This window comes from Pristiophorus japonicus, chromosome 7 (assembly GCF_044704955.1).
Source record: "Pristiophorus japonicus isolate sPriJap1 chromosome 7, sPriJap1.hap1, whole genome shotgun sequence".
NCBI lineage: Eukaryota > Metazoa > Chordata > Chondrichthyes > Pristiophoridae > Pristiophorus > Pristiophorus japonicus.
The window spans coordinates 168,574,057-168,600,849 of record NC_091983.1 but is presented as its reverse complement, the minus strand read 5'-3'; the positions used below and the strand labels follow the sequence as shown (position 1 = coordinate 168,600,849).

General features: G+C 44.0%; 1 protein-coding gene across 3 annotated transcripts in view; it reads right to left on the bottom strand.

The window, feature by feature from the left end:
• The window catches only part of rngtt (RNA guanylyltransferase and 5'-phosphatase), a 522,369-nt gene that overhangs the window by 239,948 nt on the left and 255,628 nt on the right, over window positions 1-26,793 (bottom strand). For all 3 annotated transcript variants that reach the window (XM_070885554.1, XM_070885552.1, XM_070885555.1), the window contains exon 12: window positions 14,882-14,950. In XM_070885554.1, the coding sequence (XP_070741655.1) occupies window positions 14,882-14,950 (69 nt within the window). The remainder of the gene's footprint in view (window positions 1-14,881; window positions 14,951-26,793) is intronic.

Here is a 26,793-nt window from a genome sequence, read left to right as displayed (position 1 = left end):
GGAGGGGGCGGGTACTATTTAAATTTGTTTTTTTCCTGCCGGCAACGCTGCGCGTGCGCGTTGGAGCGTTCGCGCATGCTCAGTGTGAGAAAAACATTGGCACTCGGCCATTTTTGTAGTTCTTTGTAGCTGTTTAATTTTTGAAAACATTGCCATCAGCACATGCAGCCTTCTCACTGTCTCCTCCCCCCATGGCAAGAACAGGCGCCTCCCCCCCCCCTCGGGAAAGAACGGGCGCCTCCTCTCCTCTTTTCCCCCCCCCCCCCCACGCGGGAATAACGGGCACCTTCCCCCCCCCCCTCCTCCCCCCGCATGGGAAGAACGGGTGCCTCCTCCCCCCTGCGGGAAGAACGGGAGACTCCTCCCCCCCCCACGTGAAAGAACGGGCGCCTCCACCCCCCCCCCCACCGCGGGAAGAACGGGCGCCTCCCCTCCTCCCCCCGCGGGAAGAACGGGCGCCTCCTCCTCCTCCCCCCCCCCCCGCGGGAAGAACGGGCGCCTCAGGCTGACTGCAGCATTCAGCATTCAGCATTCTCTGTGCCTGAAGCACTTTCACACAGGTAGGAAGATGGTTTATTTAATTTTTTCTTTGCTTATAAATGTTTATTCAGGTTGGATTTATTTGTATAATATTTGTAGAAGTATAAATAAGGATTGATTGTAGAATTTAATGACTTCCCTTCCCCCCCCCCACCTCGTTCTGGACGCCTAATTTGTAACCTGCGCCTGATTTTTTAATGTGTAGAACAGGTTTTTTCAGTTCTGTTTGACAAATTTGCTGGAGTTCTTTGAGAATGTAACAAGCAGGGTGGATCAGGAGGGAACCAGTGGATGTGGTGTATTTGGATTTCCAGAAGGCATTCTGTTTGAAGAAAAAATTCTGTTCCGAAGTAGAACTGTTCTACCTGACTAGAACTGCAGAAAAAAAAATGTGGAGAATTCCGATTTCTAAGATAGTCCGTTCTCCACCAGTTGCTCCTAAAAATCAGGCGCAAATCATGTGGAAACTTGGGCCCATAATGTGGGAAAATGTGGCAGAAAAAATAAAAAATCAAATTATAATTTAAATGGAGAAAAATTGCAAAGTGCTGCAGTACAAAGGGATCTGGGGGTCCTTGTGCATGAAACACAAAAAGTTAGTATGCAGGTACAGCAAGTAATCAGGAAGGCAAATGGAATGTTGACCTTTATTGGAAGGGGGATAGAGTATAAAAGCAGAAAAATCCTGCTACAACTGTACAGGGTATTGGTGAGGCCACACCTGGAGTATTGCGTGCAGTTTTGGTCTCCGTATTTCAGGAAGGATATACTTGCATTGGAGGCTGTTCAAAGAAGGTTCACTAGGTTGATTCCGGAGATGAGGGGTTTGACTTATGAAGTTGGATTGAGTAGGTTGGGTCTATACTCATTGGAGTTCAGAAGAATGAGAGGTGATCTTATCGAAACATATAAGATAATGAGGGGTCTCGTCAAGGTGGATGCAGAGAGGATATTTCCACTCATAGGGGAAACTAAAACTAGGGGACATAGTCTCAGAATAAGGGGTCACCCATTTAAAACTGAGATGACGAGGAATTTCTTCTCTCAGACGGTTGTAAATCTATGGAATTCTCTGCCCCAGAGGGCTGTGGAGGCTGGGTCATTGAATATATTTAAGGCGGAGATACAGATTTTTGAGTGATAAGGGAATAAAGGATTATGGGGAGCGGGCAGGAAAGTGGAACTGAGTCCATGATCAGATCAGCCATGATCTTATTGAATGGCGGAGCAGGCTCGAGGGGCCAAATGGCCTACTCCTGTTCCTATTTTTTTATGTTCTTATGTGTATATTTACTTAACAAATATTTACCACCATTCAGTACAGAACTTTGCAGTCTTTCTCGTTCACTAAATTTTGGAATTCTGGCATGAATTAGTGTAGCTTCTAGTCCAGCAGTTGCAAGCGGTACTTTGAATTCATCAGAGTGACTACTGGGAATGTGGGCTTGCACAGACCTGTCCCTGCTCTCCATCCAGAATACAGTTGGATGCTGCTTAACCTTTGCCATGACGTGCCCTGCTGGAGCTGCCAGCTATGCTTTCCACTGCTGACCCTGAGCTGTTATTTATGATTGGTCAAGCAAACCAAGATGACAGCTCCCTATCAGATACAATGTTGCTGGTATTTCCTTAGTTCTTAAATCCAGCATTTTCAACCATGTTGCATAGAAACATAGAAACTAGGTGCAGGAGTAGGCCATTTCGCCCTTCGAGCCCGCACCTCCATTCAATAAGATCATGGCTGATCATTCACCTCGGTACCCCTTTCCCGCTTTCTCTCCAGACCCCTTGAACCCTTTAGTCGTAAAGGCCATATCTAACTCCCTCTTGAATATATCCAACCAACTGGCATCAACAACTCTCTGCGATAGAGAATTCCACAGGTTAACAACTCTCTAAGTGAAGAAGTTTCTCCTCATCTTGGTCCTAAATGGCTTACCCCTTATCTTTAGACTGCATCATTTTATCAGACAACCAATAAGCAGTAATTGGGGAAGTAAAGAACACACTCGCTCACTGCCTTTTGAGTTAGTATTTTACCAACATACACACAAAAAGATTAAACTACAGATGCACATGCCCTGTGAATGAGTATTGAAATCACATGCCCAACAATGGTGTACTACACATTTTTTATTTACTAATCAAAAATGCATCCGGATTCCCAATTAGCCACATGTGGATAAAATATTGGACAATTCTGCCAAAGATTCATCAATTATGAGTTGTTTCTGTGGATTCTCAAAGTTTTGCAACTCAAGCACAATCAAATTTAGTTAAACATTAGCTTGTATGGTTTCTGTGATTAGATAGGTAACTGGGTAGATTTGCTTGATCAACCAGGAATATTTTCAGGAATATTATGCAGTACAACAAAATTGTGACAATTTATTGCCTACATTTGCTTTGCAAGAAATATTAGAATATCTGCCTCATTCTTTAAAAGAAGTTTGACATTAATTTACTATTATTCCACAGAGGAAACCACCTCGGAACAATGTAGCTTGAAGAACTCCTCATCCTGCACTGTCAAGAAGTGATTTTCCTTCATTTTATTTATCAGCTCATTCTGAAGAGCACCTTTAGTTTTTTTCACCAAAACAGGCAGCATTAAGACTCCAACTAATAGCTACAGCATTTGAAATGTCTGTAGACACTGCAGTTGTTTTGAGCCACATCAGAGCAGAGAGAGAGACAGTTTGAGCTATTTTTTTTAATGTGGAAGCTGATTTTCAAAGAACAAGTAAAATCATAGCCACATAAGCCAAGTTTAACACCCTCCCTTATTCATTCAGCGGCCTCTTTCAAATGAGAGAAAAAAAAAGGTGGTGGAGAAGCTGAGGCAAGGGAGGAGAGGAAGGGTCTGAGGACCTGCATCTTCAGGCCAGCTTGGAGCACAGCAGCACCAAACCACTGATCACAGTATCTTGTCAGTGCAAGACATTGGCCCGGAATTTGCGGTCAGTGGCGAAGCAATGGCGTTCACCGCTATCCCAAAGCAAGCTGCCCACAGAGCGATCCCTGTGGCGACAAGTTTGCCTTTTTCGACGCGCAAGTGATTTCAGTGCAGTACAGAAACAGAAACATAGAAAATAGGTGCAGGAGTAGGCCATTCGGCCCTTCGAGCCTGCACCACCATTCAATGAGTTCATAGCTGAACATGCAACTTCAGTACTCCCTTCCTGCTTTCTCGCCATACCCCTTGATCCTCCTAGTTGTAAGGACTACATCTAACTCCTTTTTGAATATATTTAGTGAATTGGCCTCAACAACTTTCTGTGGTAGAGAATTCCACAGGTTCACCACTCTCTGGGTGAAGAAGTTTCTCCTCATCTCGGTCCTAAATGGCTTACCCCTTATCCTTAGACTGTCACCCCTGGTTCTGGACTTCCCCAACATGGGGAACATTCTTCCTGCATCTAACCTGTCTAAACCCGTCAGAATTTTAAACGTTTCTATGAGATCTCCTCTCATTCTTCTGAACTCCAGTGAATACAAGCCCAGTTGATCCAGTCTTTCTTGATACGTCAGTCCCGCCATCCTGGGAATCAGTCTGGTGAACCTTCGCTGCACTCCCTCAATAGCAACTGATGTACCATGGCACCCAGGTCTAGTGGGGATTCCCTAATGCAATCTGCCGTGATGTCAACAAGCTGTCTAAGCAGCCAATCACATTGCAGAAGTCTCAGACAGGGAATGAGAACCTGCTTTTATCCTGACTTTTTAAAAACGTTAGAGAGCAAAACAAAGATTGGGGCTCTCACAGATAAAACCCAAAATATCATGAACAAACTTTAAAAAATATATATTTTTTAATTTCTTAGAAATTGTAATTTTTATCATGAGAAATTTGATACGACAAAATTAAAATAGCTTTTCAGGGCCATACATAATGTTTGTTTAGCAGTTAATACACTGTTAAAACCCCATATCCAACAAGGCCTAACTTTTAATGTGATATTTAACAGGGATACTACTGCGGAAAAGTCCAAGTTTTTGTCAGTTCATTGATTTCATGGATTGCCAGCTATGGGGGAGTGGAGGGGAAAGGAGGGGTCCACAGCGCAGCCTGCGTCAGAGCAGTGAATGACTGACCCCAACTTCAGGAATTTCGCATTTAGATGCGCATGCGCTAATCCTGGTCAGTTTCAAAGGGGTAATAACAGTGAATGCTGTTAGTTCGCCGTTATTACTCACTGCAAATTCCACCCCATTAATCCTTCAGTGAAAGCATGTACACTGCTCCTGGTGACTGCACTGTAGTGGGACTCAAGAGGAATGCTTTGCATGTAGCATCAAAAAATAGTAACAGCGCAAGAGGAATAATCTCTCTGTGCTCTCCAATGGCCCTACCGTACCAACAAATAGCAAATTTACTGAAATCTTATTCTCAAATGAAAAATGTCTAAACTGACAAAAATCCTATTTATGCAAGAAGTACAAACCAACCAAGTGGGACACCTAGTCAAGAGAATAAAACTAATCTTTAACACCACAATTTCCCTAAGGTAATGGAGTCTTGGCTACAGTTTCTGGTGAAAAGGATCAATGATTGAGCCAGCAAGCAAAGTAATTATTTTCAATGAAAGAACCCATAGGTTCAAGACTGAACGCTAAGGGTTGTACTCCAACTATCCTTCATGTTAAAAGTGAGTGGTTAGCACAAATTGCAGCAACATCACTCAGAGAGCAAGTCCACAATAAAGTATATTTGGATATGACAGCATTGATAGTATATCAAATTTCAACTGCGGGCCCAGACAACAGTATTAAAAATGTTCTAGCAGAAGCTAAAAGCTTCACATTGTAGTAAAAGCTTTTTATGAAAAGTGAACTTAAATGACAATGTCATTCAATGACTGGCTGCTTTCCCTCTGCTTCTACCTAGGAGGCAGGCTGAGGATTTCTTTAGTTTGATTAATTTGTCAGGGGGATGGGCACCAGGATGTACCATTAGAAAGGACAAACAAGTTGCACAAAGGATGGGAAGAGACAGATAGCACGCCAGTAAAAAATAATACATTATTAGGTGGAGTCAAACTAAGAGAATACAAGGTGGTCTAAGAAAGGTTTACAGTGCATGTGTGTAAATGGACAAAGCATGGTAAATAAGGTTAGTGAGCTGCAGGCCACATTGGAATATCTTCTCTTCTTAGGCACTCCCTCGGAGTCGAGGATGAATTGCTTCCATACTAATATGAGTTCTTAGGTGACTGATGAGTCCAATGCGGGATCGACCGTTTCGGTCACAGGTGGGGCAGACAGTGGTTGAAGGGAGGGGTGGGTGGGGGGCTTGGGATGTCGGGCGCTCCTTCTGCTGTTTGTACTTGGCTTCCGCTTGCTCCCGGCGAAGAGACTAGAGGTGTTCGATGCCTTCCGAGATGCCTCTCCTCCACTTTGAGCGGTCTTGGGCCAGGGACTCCCAGATGTTGGTGGGGATGTTGCACTTTTTCAAGGAGGCTTTGAGGGTGTCCTTGAAGCGTTTCCTCTGCCCACCTGGAACTCAGAGTAGAGCACTTGTTTTGGGAGTCTCGTATCAGGCATGCGGATGATGTGGCCCGTCCATCTGAGCTGATCGAGTGCGGTCAATGCTTTGATGCTGGCCTGAGCGAGAACACTGACGTTGGTAGAAACATAGAAACATAGAAAATAGGTGCAGGACTAGGCCATTCGGCCCTTCGAGCCTGCACCGCCATTCAATGAGTTCATGGCTGAACATGCAACTTCAGTACCCTATTCCTGATTTCTCACTAGACCCCTTGATCCCCCTAGTAGTAAGGACTACATCTAACTCCTTTTTGAATATATTTAGTGAATTGGCCTCAACAACTTTCTGTGGTAGAGAATTCCACAGGTTCACCACTCTCTGGGTGAAGAGGTTTCTCCTCATCTTGGTCCTAAATGGCTTACCCCTTATCCTTAGACTGTGACCCCTGGTTCTGGACTTCCCCAACATTGGGAACATTCTTCCTACATCTAACCTGTCTAAACCCGTCAGAATTTTAAACGTTTCTATGAGATCCCCTCTCATTCTTCTGAACTCCAGTGAATACAAGCCCAGTTGATCCAGTCTTTCTTGATATGTCAGACCCGCCATCCCGGGAATCAGTCTGGTGAACCTTCGCTGCACTCCCTCAATAGCAAGAATGTCCTTCCTCAAGTTAGGAGACCAAAACTGTGCACAATACTCCAGATGTGGCCTCACCAAGGCCCTGTATAACTGTAGTAACACCTCCCTGTCCCTGTACTCAAATCCCCTCGCTATGAAGGCCAACATGCCATTTGCTTTCTTAACCGCCTGCTGTACCTGCATGCCAACCTTCAATGACTGATGTACCATGACACCCAGGTCTCATTGCACCTCCCCTTTTCCTAATCTGTCACCATTCAGATAATAGTCTGTCTCTGTTTTTACCACCAAAGTGGACAACCTCACATTTATCCACATTATACTTCATCTGCCATGCATTTGTCCACTCACCTAACCTATCCAAGTCACTCTGCAGCCTCATAGCATCCTCCTCGCAGCTCACACTGCCACCCAACTTAGTGTCATCCGCAAATTTGGAGATACTACATTTAATCCCCGCGTCTAAATCATTAATGTACAATGTAAACAGCTGGGGCCCCAGCACAGAACCTTGCGGTACTCCACTAGTCACTGCCTGCCATTCTGAAAAGTCCCCATTTACTCCTACTCTTTGCTTCCTGTCTGACAACCAGTTCTCAATCCACGACAGCACACTACCCCCAATCCCATGTGCTTTAACTTTCACATTAATCTCTTGTGTGGGACCTTGTCGAAAGCCTTCTGAAAGTCCAAATATACCACATCAACTGGTTCTCCCTTGTCCACTCTGCTGGAAACATCCTCAAAAAATTCCAGAAGATTTGTCAAGCATGATTTCCCTTTCACAAATCCATGCTGACTTGGACCTATCATGTCACCTCTTTCCAAATGCGCTGCTATGACATCCTTAATAATTGATTCCATCATTTTACCCACTACTAAGGTCAGGCTGACCGGTCTATAATTCCCTGTTTTCTCTCTCCCTCCTTTTTTAAAAAGTGGGGTTACATTGGCTATCCTCCACTCCATAGGAACTGATCCAGAGTTTATGGAATGTTGGAAAATGACTGTCAATGCATCCACTATTTCCAAGGCCACCTCCTTAAGTACTCTGGGATGCAGTCCATCAGGATGGTGTGCCTATCCTGCCAATGGATTGGCAGGATCTTGCTAAGGCAGCGTTGGTGCTATTTCTCCAGTGCTTTGAGGTGCCTGCTGTACATAGTCCATGTCTCTGAAGTATATAGAAGGGCGGGTATCACTACAGCTCTGTAGACCATGAGCTTGGTGCCGGTTTTGAGGTCCTGGTCTTCAAACACTCTCTTCCTCAGCCGACCGAAGGCTGCATTGGCACACTGAAGGCGGTGTTGGACCTGGTCATCAATGTCTGCCCTTGTAGACAGTAAGCTCCCGAGGTATGGAAAATGGTTCACGTTGTCCAAGGCCTCACCGTGGATTTTGATAATCGGGGGGCAGTACTGTGTGCCGGGGTCAGGTTGGTAGAGGACCTTTTTCTTACGGATGTTTAGTGTAAGGCCCATGCTCTCGTATGCCTTGATGAAGGTGTTGCCGATGGTTTGGAATTCGACCTCTGAGTGTGCGCAGACGCAAGCACCATCTGCATACTGTAATTCAATGACAGAGGATGGGACGACCTTGGATCTGGATTGGATGCGACAGAGGTTGAACAGTTTCCTGTTTGTTCTGTAAATTAGCTCCACTCCAGGGGGGAGCGTACTGAGGGCGAGATGGAGCATTGCAGCAAGGAAGATTGAGAAGAGCATTGGTGCGATGACACAGTCTTGCTTGACCTCGGTCCGTACGTGAATTGGGTCAGTGGTAAATCCGTTGATCAGGATCACGGCTTGCATTGTCATCGTGAAGCAGGCGGAGGATGGTGACAAACTTTTGAGGGCAGCAAATTTGAGGAAGACATTCCATAATCCCTCACAGTTGACAGAGTCGAAGGCCTTTGTGAGGTCAAAGAAGGCCATGTACAAAGGTTGGTGCTGTTGCCTGTATTTCTCTTGAATTTGACGCACGGTGAAGATCATGTCCATTGTGCCCCTTAGTGGATGAAATCCGCATTGTGACTCTGGGAGTAGCTCTTCAGCCATAGGGAGAAAGCAGTTGAGAAGGATTCTTGCGATGACTTTCTCTGTGGCAGACAGCAGGGAAACTCATCTGTAATTACCGCAATCGGACTTGTCACCTTTCTTGAAGATGGTCATGATTACGGGAATATGATGTTGTGGCCATAACGGAGACCTGGCTTAAAAAAGGGCAGGTTTGGGTTTTAAATATTCCTGGATGTAAGGTGTTCTGGAAAGATAGGGAAGGAAAGAAAGGAGGTGGTTTGGCAGTATTGGTTAAGGAGAATGTTACAGTGCTGGAAAGAGAGGATGTCCTGGAGGGGTCAAGGACAAAATCTATTTGGTTAGAGTTAAGAAACAATAGAGCTGCCATTACACTATTGGGTGTATTCTATAGACCACCAACTAGTGGGAAGGATACAGAGAATCAAATTTGCAGGAAAATGACAGAGGGGTGCAGGAACTATAGAGTAGTGATAATGAGGGACTTCAATTATCCTAATATAGACTGGGACAGTAATAGTGTAAAAGGCAGAGAGGAGGAAGAATTTCTGAAGTTTGTTCAGAAGAACTTTCCTGATCAGTATGTTTCTGGAAGGAGGCATTGCTGGATCTGGTTCTGGAGAATGAGGTGGGTCAAGTGGAGCAAGTGTCAATAGGGGAACATGTAGGGAATAGATGATCATAGTATCATAAGGTTTATATTAGTTGTGTAAAAGGACAGGGAGAAATTTTATTTGGAGGAAGGCAAATGTCAGTGGTTGGAGAACAGATCTGGCCCGGGTAAATTGGCAGGAAAAACTGTAATCGAACAATGGGCTGCCTTTAAAGAGGAAAAGGTTCAGGTACAGTCAAGGTACATTCCCATGAGGAGTAAAGGTAGGGCAACTAAAGCCAGATCACTCAGGATGATGAAACAGACAGAGTTAGATGAAGCAGAGAAAGAGCACATGTGACAGATGTCAGGTTGAGAATACAAGTGAGAATCAGTATGAATATAGAAAGTTCAGAGGGGAAGTGAAAAAGATATGAGGGGCAAAGAGAGAGTCTGAAAATAGATTGACAGCTAACATAAAAGGGAATTCAAAAGTCTTTTATAGGCATATAAATAGTAAATGGGTAATAAGGAGCGGTGGAGCCGATTAGGGACCAAAAAGGAGAGCTATGCATGACGGCAGAAGGTATGGCTGAGGCGCTAAATGAGTACTTTGCATCTGTCTTCACCAAGGAAGAAGATGCTGCCAAAGTCATAGTGCAAGAGGAGGTAGTGGAGATACTGGATAAGATAAAAATTGCTTAAGAGGTACAAGAAAGGCTGTCTCCTGTCTGTACTTAAAGTTGACAAGACACCAGGACTGGATGGGATGCATCCTAGGATGCTGAGGGAAGTTAAGGAGAAAATCGTGGCGGTACTGGCCATAATCTTCCAATCCTCCCGAGATACGGGGGTGGTGCCAGACTGGAGAACTGCAAATGTTACACCAGTGTTCAAAAAGAGGGTGCAAGGATAAACCCAGCAACTACAGGCCAGTCAGTTTAACGTTGGTAGTGGGGAAGCTTTTAGAAACGATAATCAAGGTCAAAGTTAACAGTCACTTGGAGAAGTGTGGATTAATTAAGGAAAGCCAGCATGGATTTGTTAAAGACAAATCGTGCTTTACTTACTTGATCGAGTTTTTTGATGAGGAAACAGAAAGGATTGGATGAGGGCAATGAAGTTGATGTGGTGTACATGGACTTCCAAAAGATGCGTGTGATAAAGTGCCACGTAATAGGCTTGCCAGCAATGTTGAAGCCCATGGAATAAAGGGACAAGGGCAGCATGGATACAACATTGGCTAAGTGACAGAGAGTAGTGGTAAATGGCTGTTTTTCAGACTGGGTGCAGAAAAGGTTTGAGAATGATTCTAGGGATGAGGAAGTTCAGTTCCATGGATAGACTAGAGAAGCTGAGGTTGTTCTCCTTAGAGCAGAGAATGTTGAGAGGAGATTTGATAGAGGTGTTCAAAATCATGAGGGGTCTATACAGAGTGGATAAAGAGAAAGTTCCCATTGGTGGAAGAGTCGAGAACCAGAGGTAAGGTGATTGGCAAAAGAACCAAAGGCGACATGAGGAAAAAACTATTTACGCAGTGTGTTAGGATCTGGAATGCACTGCCTGAAATGGTGGTGGAGGCAAACTCAATTGTGGCTTTCAAAAAGGTAATTGGATTAGTACCTGAAGAAAAAAAAATTGTAGAGCTACGGGGAAAGGACGGGGGAGTGGGACGAGCTGAAGTGCTCTTGCAGAGAGCCAGCATGGGCTCGATGGGCCGAATGACCTCTTTCTGTGCAACAAACAGTCTGATTCTATGACTCAGTGGTAGCACCCTCACCTTTGAGTCAGAAGGTTGTAGTTTCAAGTGACATTCCAGGACTTGAGCACATAATCTAGGCTGACATTTCAACGCAGTTAGATATGGTGGGGCGAGGGGGTGGCGAGGGAGAGGGAGTGGGGCTGCACTGTCTGAGGTGCCATCTTTCTGATGAGACGTTAAACTGAGGACCAACCTGCCTGTCAGGTGTACATAAAGGATTCTATGGGCCCAAATTTGGTCCTCCGTTTTTTTCCGCGCACTCTGAGCCCCCCGCCGACATTTTACCTCAAAAACAGCGCTGAAAAAAACTCCGTGCGATCATGGCCGATTCTCAGGCCATCTGTGGAGTTGGCGTGGTGTACAATGAAAAGAGGGGGGCGAAGCTCGGTCCCGGCGCTAAAAAGAGTGCTGGGATCTCGACACATGCGCGCTAGAGTCTGCGCGTATGTGCAGTAGCTCCTGGAGGCCGTTTCAGCAAACGCACGCTGCAGGCTGTGTGGGAGGGGCCGAAGCACGCCATCGCTAGCCCTGGCCGAATGGGCTCCCTTCTTGGGTGAGCATCAAAAGACTTCTGTTGTAGAAATAACAAATGGGAAAATAACAAGTGTTTGACATCGGGCGATGAGTCCACAGATACAACACCTATAAGAATATTGTGACAAAAACCCTGATAAACTCCTCTTTCTCTTTATATGGTGTAAGCATCAAAATGGAGAATTCCAAATCCGTGAGAGTAAAATAAACCGTAGGACTGGGCGATCCAGTGGATTGACACATTGTCCTTTCACCTCTGGGACCCGAGTCAGAATCCCAATTACAGCATGAACATTTTCCCTCTCTGCCAGCTGTCAGGAACTCTTTGTGAAACGAGTTTTGCCAGCACCAATCTAGTTCCCAGTGCGGAAAATTTTACTGTTATTGGTGATTTCCTACAGTTATGGCTAAGGTACAGTGTGAGGGAAGAATATTACTTTGGTCTTGGTGTTTTAGGTGCAGGGTTCCTTCTATTTTTTTTATTTTTTATTTATTGATTGCTTATTACTTTGGTCTTGGTGCTTTAGGTGCAGGGTTCCTTCTATTTTATTTGTTAATTAATTGCTTATTACTTTTTGTGCTTTAAATGTAGTTACTTACACCGATTCCTTAACTGTAAGTAAGGTATTTCTGTGCGGACAAAAGTGGATACATACGCTGCCCTAAGTTAGTTTAGTACAACTTTTTTCTGGCCAAATTGGCATAAATGGTGTAAGTGGCTGGGAACGCCCCCTTTTGAAAAAAAAACTGACCCAACAACAAACCTAACTAACTCACTTACACTGGCACAAATTAATGGCCATATTTGCAACTAAAAAGATACACCAGAAAAACAGTACAACTCATGGGGAAATTTGGGCCCTATGGTACTATACTAAGAGCAGCAGGAAGCTTTTCTTATGCCCTGGCTAATACTTATCTCTCAACAGTGACTCAACTTCAAAAGTAACTTTTTGGCTATGAAGTGCTTTGAGACGTCCCAAGAACATGAAAGAGCGTTATATAAGTGCAAGTTCACTCTTTGGTTCTTTAATATTCACTGTTTAAAAAGCACTCCTTTATGAGCCACAATTCTCCGTAAAGGCATAAAGCAAAGATTACAGAATAAATGCAAATCATGCACGAACACCCGAGAAAAACAATCATCTGATGCATTTCAGAATTAACTTTTCCATTACGACAGCATATGGTTCTTAATATTCGCCAGGAGACTGTGAATAAACTATTGACTTTTTTTCTAAAGAGGAGAAAAAGTTGAAGTTATAAAACTTCACAATCAAGACCATCTTTATATAAAAACGAGTAATAAAATTGGCCTCAATTGGAATACAGAATTGCTTGCAACTGAATTGCTCATCTTTATTATATAGTAACTGTTCAATAAAATCACTCTGGATTTACACTCCATAAATATTTCAACAATCCTTATATCAATTTCACGAACCATTGAAGAGGTGTGTAACATGGGTATCCAAGGAACTCTGTATTTTGTCAGATGTAGTTCAGTGGGTAAGCTTGCATACTTTATGTGCATAAGCCAATCCGAGTCAACTTCATTTTTTTATATTTGAAAAATATATATTTTTTAATAAATATAGATGAAAAATGAGACTAAAGTGGAGAGCTCTTTCAAAGAGCCAACACAAGGGCGATAGTTTGAATGGTCTCCTTCTGTGCTGTATAATTCTCTGATTGCATGTACGATGACAGCTTCTCATAGGTTTCTTTATGTAGAACATAAGAACATAAGAATTAGGACCAGGAGTAGGCCATCTAACCCCTCGAGCCTGCGCCGTCATGCAAAAAGATCATGGCTGATCTGTCCGTGGACTCAGCTCCACTTACCTGCCCGCTCCCCATAACCCTTAATTTCCTTATTAGTTAAAAATCTATCTATCTGTGATTTGAATACATTCAATGAGCTAGCCTCAACTGCTTCCTTGGGCAGAGAATTCCACAGATTCACAACCCTCTGGGAGAAGAAATTCCTTCTCAACTCGGTTTTAAATTGGCTCCCCCGTATTTTGAGGCTGTGCCCCCTAGTTCTAGTCTCCCCGACCAGTGGAAACAACCTCTCTGCCTCTATCTTGTCTATCCCTTTCATTATTTTAAATGTTTCGACAACATCACCCCTCATCCTTCTGAACTCCAACGAATAAAGACCCAGTCTACTCAATCTATCATCATAAGGTAACCCCCTCATCTCCGGAATCAGCCTAGTGAATCGTCTCTGTACCCCCTCCAAGGCTAGTATATCCTTCCTTAAGTAAGGTGACCAAAACTGCACGCAGTACTCCAGGTGCGGCCTCACCAATACCCTGTACAGTTGCAGCAGGACCTCCCCGCTTTTGTACTGCATCCCTCTCGCAATGAAGGCCAACATTCCATTCGCCTTCCTGATTACCTGTTGCACCTGCAAACTAACTTTTTGGGATTCATGCACAAGGAGGTGGGTGGGGTGGTTTGACCCATCCACCTCCACTGAGGTGTGTGGGGGTGCTGACCCATCCACCTCCATGGCACGAACCTGGTATTGCAGTACTTCCAGGAACGGTGCTTGGGCTCTAGGCCTTTTGGCTAAGAGCATTAGCGCAGGGTGATCCTTGATGTGTGCAAGGTGACCTCTGGCGTTTGTGATCTGACAAAGAATTGGAAAGATTGGCTACGAAAAATAGAAAAAAAAAGGCCTTGTAAATGTCTGGTGTGTCATCCAGGGCGGGTGGCACGGTTTAATGTTTATGTTTTTTCAGGTAAACTCCAAAAGAGTTTCATGCACAAGGACCCCCAGGTCCCTCTGCACCGCAGCATGTTGTAATTTCTCCCCATTCAAATAATATTCCCTTTTACTGTTTTTTTTCCCCCAAGGTGGATGACCTCACATTTTCCGACATTGTATTCCATCTGCCAAACCTTAGCCCATTCGCTTAACCTATCTAAATCTCTTTGCAGCCTCTCTGTGTCCTCTACACAACCCGCTTTCCCATTAATCTTTGTGTCATCTGCAAATTTTGTTACACTACACTCTGTCCCCTCTTCCAGGTCATCTATTTATATTGTAAACAGTTGTGGTCTCAGCACCGATCCCCGTGGCACACCACTAATCACCGATTTCCAACCCGAAAAGGCCCCATTTATCCCGACTCTCTGCTTTCTGTTCGACAGCCAATTCTCGATCCATGCTAATACATTGATTAATGTACTTTACATTAATCAAATATCACTAATAAAGAATGAGCGCACTCAGTTAGGGGCATTAACCAGACGACACACACACAAATTAATCTTACCCCAGTTGGTTGAAAAATCAGTCCATCCACTTCATGGCTGACTTCACGAGCAAAACTTCCTTCCAGCAGCTAAATTAGAAATAGAACAAATTAATTAAGAGGTTTAATTTCAACAACTGAACCGATTACTTTATCAAAGAGCTAAAAAAGCAATTAAAGCTACAAATTCCACAGCTGATGCATAAGATGATGACATCTTTTTCTGACGATAGGTCATCAACCTGAAATGTTAACTCTGTTTCTCTCGCCACAGATGTAGCCTGATCCGCTGAGTATTTCCAACATTTTTTGTATTTAATTTCAGATTCCAGCATCCGCAGGATGAGGAGTGAGAGAGGGCGGGCAGAGAGAGAGAGAAAGAGAGAGGGCAGAGAGAGAGCGAGATGAGAGCGATGAGAGAGAGAGAGAGAGAGAGAGAGAGAGAGAGAGAGAGAGAGAGAGAGAGAGACACACAGAGGGGGGCAGGGGCCGGGGAGTGTGAGGGGGCAGGGCGTCAGCTGGGGAGCGGGGCAGGGCAGGAGCCGGGGAGTGCAGGGCAGGAGCCGGGAGGGGGGGGGCAGGGTGGGAGCTGGGGTGCGAGGCCGGGGGGGGGGGGGGGGGGGGGGGCAGAGAAGCGTGGGGCGGGGCAGAGAAGCGTGGGGCGGGGGGGGGGCAGAGAAGCGTAGGCCGGGCCAGGGGAGAGCGAGGCTGGGCCGGGGGAGAGCGAGGCCAGGCGGAGAGAGATACCACACTTGCTGTACAATAGGTCTCAAAAACAAATGCTGGAAAGAGCCATTGAAGGGGAGTCTGTAAGTCCTCATTCACTGCCCACAATAGAAAATCGCAGTCTTACTGCCTGCAATTTTCTGAGGCGTGTTGGTAGTAGGTGAGGACACAGAAAATCCATCTTACTGTGTTTAATTAAGCCCATTAAGGCTGGACTACCATAATGCTGTTGTGTTATGCAATTTCTTTCATCAGACAAGGTTGTTTTATAATAAACTATTATAACTATCATTATCACATTCATAATTACATTTTCAATGCATATGTAGAACACTGAATAAATAGTGTCAAAGATATATCTTGATATGGTAAATTAAAACTTAAATGGATTTCAACCAACGCTGCACTTTACTTAGACTGTTGGCAGAATATTTTTTCCAAATTCATGTTATTCGTGTTGCTTTAATGTCAGACAATTCAAACAAGCTAAATGCAGCATTATACTTTAAACTTAGGTGTACGTCAATTGCTCTAGGAAGAATATTAGGACACTGAAGCTATCAACAGTCTCCTCCTGGAACGTCATTCTATATATGCTGAAATTTCAATACAAAATTAATATTTTACATTACAACAGTGACTACACTTCAAAAAGTACTTCATTGGCTGTAAAGTGCTTTGGGATGTCTGGTGGTCGTGAAATACATTATATAAATGCAAATCTTTCTTTAATATTTGGTGAGCCATGTTATCAGAATTGTGCCAATAGCTCAAAATAATCTCTGCAAATCCTTCTGTGCACTCAACAATCATCAAAGTGAATCTTGTGAGACATAACATGCCCTTGTTAGAATTGTTTCAACCTGTACCCTGACGTGAGACCCGAACATTTTTTTTGAAAGCATGTCACATTTCATTTAATATGCATTGAAGCTGTACAGTCGGCAGGCTTTGTTGTCGTGATAAATCACAATGGTGTAACTTAGTCTCAGAATACTGAATATTAATTTCATGCTGTTGTTGTTTACGAGGCAAAAACAGCAAGAAAATGTAGTGCCCACAGATATCATTGCTTCAGCTGCTAAAATAATGAGAAGATCTTTTAGATTTATAAACGTCTCCCAGGACCCTGGTCGTGCTGAGGTATGTAAAAACAAATAAAAGGAAACAAACTCATTTCTGTGCATTCCAAATGTTCAATCAATTCTTCTGAATGGGAATAAATGATCTGTGTCAGAAGCCACTGTGCAGCAGATCTATAGTTTGTTCAAGTGTGTATGTATGTATGTATGTCCCGCACACACGGAGGTCTCCTGGACTACCTTCCCCTCCCGCCCGAATCACTCAACACCACAGCAATGCAAAGGGACAGTATTACTGTAGTTCCTTTTCTGCAGTGCTGCTGCAAAGCAATAAAAGACCACATAAAAATAAGTCATTAGGCTTGCAGTTTATTCATTTGTTCAGGATACGGCAATATCCTATACAGCTTTCACTTTGTTTACACCAATTATGTGTTAAATCTATATCTACATTCCCTGCAAGATGAGAAAAGAGAGAGGAGATAACCGCATGATTGTTTCAATGTATGGTCAACATTCTTCCCCCCCCACACCACCCCCTCAAAAAAAAAATCCCCCAAAAAATAAACTGGTAGATGTAGGAAATATTTACAATGTATTGCCCCTCCCTGAACAAGTCCATCATTTCAAGTCTTCAGACTCAGTAAGTTCTTCTTAAGGCCTCGCCCTTTTCTTTAATATCTCCTTTACATAGTATTACGTAATACTTACAGCACAGAAACAGGCCAGTCGGCCCAATCAGTTTATGCTCCACGTGAGCTTCCTCACACCCTTCTTCATCTAACCCCAACAACATATTCTTCTATTCCTTTCTCCCTCGTGTGTTTATCCAGCTTCCCCTTAAATGCATCTATGCCTTTCGCCTCAATGACTCCTTCTGGTAGAGAGTTCCACATTCTAACTAACTCTCTGGGTATGAAGTTCCTCCTAAATTTCCTATTGGATTTATCAGTGACTATCTTATATCCATGGCCCCTAGTTTTGGTCTGCAAGTGGAAACATCCTCTCTACATCACTATTAACATGATATTCAATTACTGTCAACTTAGGGCCCAAGTTTCCACATGATTTGAGCCTGATTTTTTAGGAGCAACTGGTGGAGAACGGACTATCTTAGAAATCGCAATTCTCCACATTTTTTTTTCTGCAGTTCTAGCCAGGTAGAACAGTTCCACTTTGGAACAGAATTTTTTCTTCAAAAGGGGGCGTGTCCGGCCACCGACGCCTGATTTCAAAGTTTCCACAGTGAAAACGTACTCCAAACTAACTTAGAATGGAGCAAGTGAAGGTTTTTGTAGAACTGAAAAAAACCTTGTCTACACATTACAAAAACAGGCGCAGGTTACAAATTAGGCATCCAGAACGAGGTGGGGGAGGGGAAGTCATTAAATTCTATAATAAATCCTTATTTATACTTCTACAAATAAATCCAACCTGAATAAACATTTATAAGCAAAGAAAAGATTAAATAAACCATCTTCCTACCTGTGTGAAAGTGCTTCAGCCAGGGAGAATGCTGCAGGCGTTTGTTCCCGTGGGGGGGGGGGGGGGGGGGGGAGAAAGCCGTTCGTTCCCGCGGGGGGGGGCGGAGAAAGCCGTTCGGGGGGGGGGGGGGGGGGAAAGAGAGAGAGAGAAAGCCGTTCGTTCTCGCAGGGGGGGAGGCAGCCGTTTGTTCTCGACGGCGGGCGGGGAGGGGGAGGGAAACTGCTGCCTCAACTTTCTGAGGCTTCCTGCAGCCTTCTCAGTGCTGATGTGCTGATGGCAATGTGCTTTTATTAAAAAAATGTTCAAAAATTAAACAGCTACAAAGAACTACAAAAATGGCCGAGTGCCAATGTTTCCTTCACACTGCGCGTGCGTGAACGCTCCAACGCGCACGCGCAGCGTTGCCGGCAGGAAAAAACTAATTTAAATGGTACCCGCCCCCTCCCACTTACAAAATCGGTGCGAGTGTAGGCTCCGCCCCCCTGGGCGCCACGCCAAACAGACAAGGAGCTGCAGGGCTCTCCAGAATCGCAAGTTTTTTTTCCCAGCGCCGCTTTTGGCACGAAAAACGGACGCCCAGCTCGGAGGGGCGCCCGTTTTTTATCGTGTGGAAACTTGGGCCCAATATATGGACCATGAGTAATTGCATGTGCATATATGCCCCACAAGTATCATGTTCAAATGGCACAGAAGTCATAGGAACAGAAGCAGACCATCCAGGAGACACACAAAAAGCAGCTTTAGCTAAATGCATCACAAGGAAATTTTCAAAGAGAAATTCTGAAATCTTCAGTTAATACAACAACTAATATCCACAGCAAGTAGGTAAAAGTCATAGTAATTTTTTAATTCGAATGAATTTCAAGGAGAAAAACATTTCAAATTAGCGTGTATTTCCTAGATTATTTAAATTATTAAAAGTCCTTAATTCATCAAACAAGGATGTGATCACAGTGAGGTGGGATGTATCAAAGACATTCCACTACAACATGGCAGCTTCCTGCAGTGCTAGTGTAGTAATTCTCTCCTCCCCGGTTTCTGCCAAGGTTACTGGTGTTTTAATGCACTTATTTTCTGCACATTCTGTACAATATTATTTACTTAAGTAGATAAATATTTATTTGATCTTCAATTTAGTCGAACACTTAAGATTTCCTGAATTTGCTTTTAACTAAATGTAATGTCAACACAGAATAAACATATCATTTGCAAGGAACAATCTGAAAGAGGTTGAGAGAGTTACTGTGCATAGATCACTAAAGCTTCATGAACAATGTAGAGAAACTATAGCTAAAGGTATTGGGTTGTATTAATTGAACGGACATAATTTTGACACTATACAGGTCGCTGGTCAGAGCCTATCTAGAGTATTGTGCCCAGATTTGGTTCCGCTATATAGTGGGTGATATGGTGGCCTTGGAAAAGGCAGAGGAGAACTACGAGAATGACTGCTAGCTTAAAGAACCTCAGCTACGCAAAGTCTCAAGGAACTTGGTCAATTTACCGTTTTCTCTGAGTCAGAAGGTTGTGGGATACCACTCGAGACTTGAGCACAAAAATCTAGGCTGATACTCCAGTAGAGTACTGAGGGAGTGCTACACTTTCGGATGAGATGTTAAACCGAGGCCCCTTCTGCTCTCTCAGGTGGGCGTAAAAGATCCCATGGCACCATTTTGAAGAAGAGCAGAGGAGTTATCCTCAGTGTCCTGGCCAATATTTATCCCTCAATCAACATCACTAAAACAGATTATCTGATCAGTCACTCACTGCTCCGACACTTGCTTCGCATTGCTGGTTGTGGGAGCTTGCTGTGCGCAAATTGGCTGGAATGGAGAATTAATTCATCTTACGAAGAATGTTTGAAGACTTGCTTTCTTTCACAATGCAATATTGCAGCTTATACGGCCCAAAATTTGCCACCATTTAGCTCCATTTTTTTTGAGCTAACAGTGTTTTTTGGAGCTAACTTAATTTCGCAAGTTTCGCCAATGGAATAACGCTGTCCTTGAGATAATGGCCGTTTTTTTTAAACTACCATTTTTCTGACGTCACTCGGGGTCAAACCCACCCATAACGCCATTTTTGCCCGATTTTGCGAGTTTCGTCAATAAGGATTTTTTTTAAATAAAGGACGGCGCTCAGGACCACTTTGTAAAACCTTACCTTACCAAGTTGGAGTCCGATTGAAATCGGCATTACCGACGCCATCTTGATTTGTTGTGTTGATCTGTATCTATTATGTTCCGATTGAATGCAGTGTTGCAATATTATTATCTTTGAATTACTTCATTATAAAAGAAAGTTATTTTATTTTTAGGACTTAATATTTACTGTGATAAAACACTCGACGGGTCATTAGGCCTGGGATAGGGGCGGCTGCGACAGGCCATTAGGCCTGGGATAGGGGCGGCTGCGGCAGGCCATTTGTCCAGGGATAGGGGCGGCTGCGACAGGCCATTAGGCCTGGGATAGGGGCGACTGCGGCAGGCCATTTGTCCAGGGATAGGGGCGGCTGCGACAGGCCATTAGGCTTGGGATAGGGGCGACTGCGGCGGGCCATTAGGCCTGGGATAGGGGCAACTGCGGCAGGCCATTAGGCCTGGGATAGGGGCAACTGCGGCAGGCCATTAGGCCTGGGAACAACTAACATGCTCAGTGACTGTGGAACAGTAAAACAACAAAGAAAAGTTGAAGGATGTCATATTAGCACTGTACAGTACTCATTTGCGAGCCGTTGGCAGAGTCCGGCGGTTTAGACGGAGAGTGCACGTTTCAGCATCAAAACACTCCCAGGGCAGGTACAGCACAGGTTAGCTACAGAATAAAGCTCCCTCTCTACACAATTCTATAAAAGCAGCCCTCAGCTTACATTTCCTTCCTCTGGGAACCAGAGAGATAGAGTTCGTTCCCTCCCATTGTGCCTCACGTTACCCTGGAAACCTAAATGTTTGGACATGCGCAGAGATCGGACATAACTTTTTCAGCGCTAACAATTAGCTCCACCCTTAAAACCAAATGGCTTTCGTGCTGCGCCAGAACGAAAACTAATTTTGGCGAAACTTCGTATTTGTTTTGGCATTATTTCGGACTAAAACAAACAGTCGCTAATCTGAAATAACGCCAAAAAATCGGCAATGTGGAATTTTGGGCCCATAATATGTGCTGAACATTTAATATCTTTAAAGAATCTATTTACTTTTAGCTATGACACTTTGAATAGCTCATTTAAGCAAATAGTACCTGTGGAATACTGTTTTTGTGGGCACAGAATTGCAAGAGCAATATGGGAGAAGAGAGAGAAACTCTGGTGGATCTAATTGTGTTGTTCCTTACAGATTTAGTATTGCATACAATTAAGTGAACAGACAAGGTCATTTGTCCTGCAGTTTCTATGCTCAAATGAAATTGTACAACATTACCGTGCTTTGTCCAGTTTAATGAAACTTATTGCTTGGGAGGGTTTTTTTAAAATTACATCTGCATTTAGAATGAAATTACTTTTCAATAAAAGAACAAATGTCATTCACCAGGTTTGTTAATCTTCAAACCAAAAGGATAAAGCAAAACAAAATCTCACCAAACATTGTCAATTTATCACTAGTATAAGGTCGGCAAGTTCGGGAGGCCACGGAGGTCGGCGAGTTCGGGAGGCCACGGAGGTCGGCGAGTTCGGGAGGCCACGGAGGTCGGCGAGGTGAGTTGGTAAATAGCTCTCTTTTCTCTTTTCTTTTTAAGTAGATTTTAAACTAGACAAGTCGAACTAGAGGGATGGCAGTGCAGCTCAGTCCCGTGGAGTGCACATCCTGCGGCATGTGGGAAGTCCTGGACGCTTCGCGCAGCCTAGACAACCATGTGTGCAGGAGGTGTCCCCAGCTTCAACTGCTCGAGCTCCGCGTTTCGGAGCTGGTGCAACGGGTGGGAGTCAGCATCCATGAAGCTGAGAACTATGTGGATAGCACGTTTCAGGAGGTGGACACCCCGCAGCTTAAAGACGTGCAGGTAGAGGGGAAGTGGGTGACCACCAGAAGAAAGAATGGTAGACAGGCAGCGCAGGAGCCACCCCCGTGAGTCCATCTCGCTTTCAAACCGATATTTACTTCTGAGTATCGGTAATGACGATGATGCCTCTGGGGAGTGCAACCAGAGCCAATTCCAAGGCACCACGGGTGGCTCAGCTGCACAGGGGGAGGGACGAAGAACAAAAGGGCCCTAGTGATCAGGGATTCTATAGTTAGGGGAACAGTCAGGCATTTCTGCGGCCGTAGACGTGACTCCCGAATGGTTTTGTGCCTCCCTGGTGCCAGGGTCATGAATGTCACAGAGCGGACGCAGGGCATCCTGGGGGGGGGTAAACAGCTAGAGGCCGTGGTCCATATCAGGACCAACGACATAGGTAAAATGAGGGATGAGGTCCTACAGAAAGAATTTTGGGAGCTAGGAAGAAAATTGAAGGGTAGGACCCCAAAGATAGCAATCTCCAGGTTACTACCATGCCACATGCTAATGAGTATAAGAATAGAAAGATAGAGAGGATGAACACGTGGCTGGAAAATTGGTGTAGGAGGAGGGTCTTAAATTCTTGAGGCATTGGGACCGCTTCTGGGGGAGATGGGACCTGTACAAACCGGACGTGTTGCACCTCAACAGTGCTGGGACCAATATCCTCACGGGGAGTTTTACTAGTGCTGTTGGGGAGAGTTTAAAGTAGCTTGGCAGGGGGATGTGAACCTGAGAACATATTCAAAAGAGAAGGAAGTAAAGCAGAAATGGGAAAGCAAGAATCTAGAAAGCGAATCTGTAAGACAGAGGAAACAGGTCTTAGTAAGTCGTAAGCAAGGAGGTCTTTCGGTGCTGAATGCTATATACTTTAATGCAAGGAGTAATTAGGGATAGTCAGCATGGATTTGTTAAGGGAAGATCGTGTTTGACTAACCTGATTGAATTTTTTGAGGAGGTAACCAAGAGGGTCGATGAGGGTAGTGCGTACAATGCAGTATATATGGATTTTAGCAAGGCTTTTGATAAGGTCCCACATGGTAGACTGGTCATGAAGGTTAAAGCCCATGGGATACAGGGCAAAGTGGCAAGTTGGGTCCAAAATTGGCTTGGAGGTAGGAAGCAAAGGGTAATGATTGATGGATGTTTTTGTGACTGGAAGGATGTTTCCGGTGGGGTTCCGCAGGGCTCAGTACTGGGTCCCTTGCTTTTTGTGGTGTATATCAATGATTTAGATTTGAATATAGGGAGTATGCTTAAGAACTTTGCAGACGACACTAAAATTGGCTGTTTGGTTGATAATGAAGAGGAAAGTCATGGACTGCAGGAGGATATCAATCTACTGGTCAGGTGGGCAGAGCAGTGGCAAATGGAATTTAATTCAGAGAAGTGTGAGGTAATGCACTTTGGGAGGGCTACTACGGAAAGGGTATACGCATTAAACGGTCGGCCACTTAATAGTGTAGATGAACAAAGGGACCTTGGAATGCTTGCCCACAGATCTCTGAAAGTAGCAGGCCAGGTGGATAAGGTGGTTAAGAAGGCATACAGAATGCTTGCCTTTATTGGCCGAGGCATCGAATATAAGAGCAGGGAGGTTATGCTTAAATTGTATAATACTTTGGTTAGGCCACAGCTGGAGTACGGTGTGCAGATCTGGTCTCCTTATTATAGGAAGGACGTGATTGCACGAGAGAGGGTGCAGAGGAGATTTACTAGGATGCTGCCTGGAATGGAGAATCTTAGTTATGAGGACAGATTGGATAGGCTGGGTTTGTTCTTATTGGAACAGAGGAGGTTGAGAGGAGACCTTATTGAGGTGTACAAAATATTGAGGGGCCTGGACATAGTGGATAGTAAGGGTCTATTTCCATTGATGGAGAAGTCTATTACGAGAGGGCATAGCTTTGAGGTGGTTGGTGGAAGGTTTAGAGGGGATTTGAAGGGGGGGCTTCTTTACGCAGAGGGTTGTGGGGATCTGGAACTCGCTGCCTAGAAGAGTGGTGGATGCAGAAACCCTCACCACTTTTAAGAGATGGTTCGATGGGCACTTAAAGTACAGTAACCTGCAGGGTTACAGATCAAGAGCTTGTAATTGGGATTAGACTGGATGACCTTTGGTTGGACGGTGGAGATATAATGGTAAATACTGTAGAGAATAGAAAACAGCCAGGGTGATCTCCTGGACTAGTTTTGATCACCTGGATGGGTTGGAGAGGAATTTTCCCAGATTTTTTCTCCTTAAATTGGCCTGAGTTTTTCATCTGGTTTTTGCCTCTCCCAAATCATCACATGGCTCCGGTTGGGGTGGAGTGCAGAATGTTTCAGTATAAGGGGTGTCGAAGTTGTGTGAGGCGGACTGGTTGCTCATTGCCTTTCCGTCATTGTTCATAGGTTTATATGTAACTTTTAGGGCTGCTAGCCAAGGGCCGTGCGGCTCTTTGTCGGCCAGCGCGGACACAATGGTCCGAAATGGCCTCCTTCTGCGCTGTAAATTTCTGTGTTTCTATAAAATACATATTTTGGATATATGTACTACAACCACAGCTGCAATTTTACTTGTTTAGAATCAGCAACGATAGGTAACATTACATATAGTATTTATAGTGAGGGTGCACTGCCGACATGTTTGAATTAGTTCTGGGTTGATGTATATGTAATTATCTACAGTAAGTGCAGAGCTCTCCTGCTGGCTCGATGGGTAAATGTGTCAAAGTAGTTTTGAGGCATAAAGGCAAGGAGGGTGGACAGTTCAGTCCCTGATCTACACTGAGTTAACCCATCTCAAGGCACTGCAAATGGCTTCAGCAGCCTGGGTTTGGGGGAGTGGGGAAAAGTCAACAAAGGTTCCCACCTCTCATGACTACTCAATGATCCCTGCAGGAAAGTGCAAATGAAGAATAGCCACTTGTGTAATATACTAAAGGGCTCTGAATGCCCAAGGAGCTGTGTCCAGAAAGAGTTCACACATTCAGGAGAAAGGGGAAGAAAATTCAGAGCCAAAAAGAAAATATGATATATAATCTGTGAATGTAAGTATCCTCTCACATCCTTAATTTCATTGAGAAAAATATGTGTGACTTAACTGCAAGAAAAATAAAGAGCCTAAAAATGGCTAGACTAAGTAGTAAAATATCTGGTAGCGATAAAAAAAAAACCTGACAGTCAAATATTGCTTTTCAAAATCTAGAGATTACAGGTTCAAAGTCTGAAGTTTCCAGAAAACTAAACCTACCAAAGCTGTAATGATCTTTGCCCAATAGGAATAATAAATTGTAAAAGAATAGGTCCAGCCCTATCAACACAAATAAAATGAAAAACTCCCAAACTACAAGCAGAAATCTTTTGGGAAATAAGAAAAACACATTACCACCTCAATCGAAAAAATAAATCCATCCGGAAAATAGAAGCAATGCTGCACACTCTTTTGAAGTACTTACCTCAAAACCTCCAGCACTAGACTATATCAGACATTACTACCTGGTGAGGAGTAACTTAGACAGGGAAGAACATAAGAAATAGGAGCAGGAGTAGGCCATTTCGCCCCTCGAGCCTGCTCTGCCATTCAATAAGATCATGGCTGATCTGATCATGCACTCAGCTCCACTTCCCTGCCCGCTCTCCATAACCCTTTATTCCCTTATCGCTCAAAAATCTGTCTATCTCCACCTTAAATATATTCAATGACCCAGCCTCCACAGTTCTCTGGGGCAGAGAATTCTATCGATTTACAACCCTCAGAGAAGAAATTTCTCATCTCAGTTTTAATTGGGCGGACCCTTATTCTAAGTCTATGCCCCCTAGTTTTAGTTTCCTCTATGAGTGGAAATATCCTCTCTGCATCCACCTTGTCGAGCCCCCTTATTATTTTATAAGTTTCAATAAAATCACCTCTCATTCTTCTGAACTCCAATGTGTATAGGCCCAACCTACCCTCATAAGTCAACCCCCTCTTCTCCGGAATCAACCTAGTGAACCTTCTCTGAACAGCCTCCAATACAAGTACATCCTTCCTTAAATACGGAGACCAAAACTGTACTCAGTACTCCAGGTGTGGCCTTACAGTTGTAGCAAGACTTCTCTGCTTTTATACTCTATTCCTCTTGCAATAAAGGCCAACATTCCATTGGCGTTCCTGATTACTTGCTGTACCTGCATACTAACTTTTTGTGTTTCATGCACAAGGACCCCCAGGTCTCTCTGTACTGCAGCACTTTGCAATTTTTCTCCATTTAAATTATAATTTGCTTTTCTATTATTTCTGCCAAAGTGGATAACCTTACATTTTCTCACATTATATTCAATCTGGCAAATTTTTCCCCACTCACTTAGCTTGTCTATATCCCTTTGCAGATTTTGTGTGACCTCCTCACAATTTGCTTTCCCACCCATCTTTGTATCATCAGCAAACTTGGCTACATTATACTCGGTCCCTTCATCCAAGTCAATAATATAGATTGTAAATAGTTGAGGCCCCAGCACCAATCCCTGCGGCATCCCACTAGCCACTGTTTGTCAACCGGAAAATTACCCAGTTATCCTGACTCTCTGTTTTCTGTTAGTTAGCCAATCTTCTATCCATGCTAATATATTACCCCCAATCCTGTGAGCTTTTATCTTGTGCAGTAACCTTTAATGTGGCAT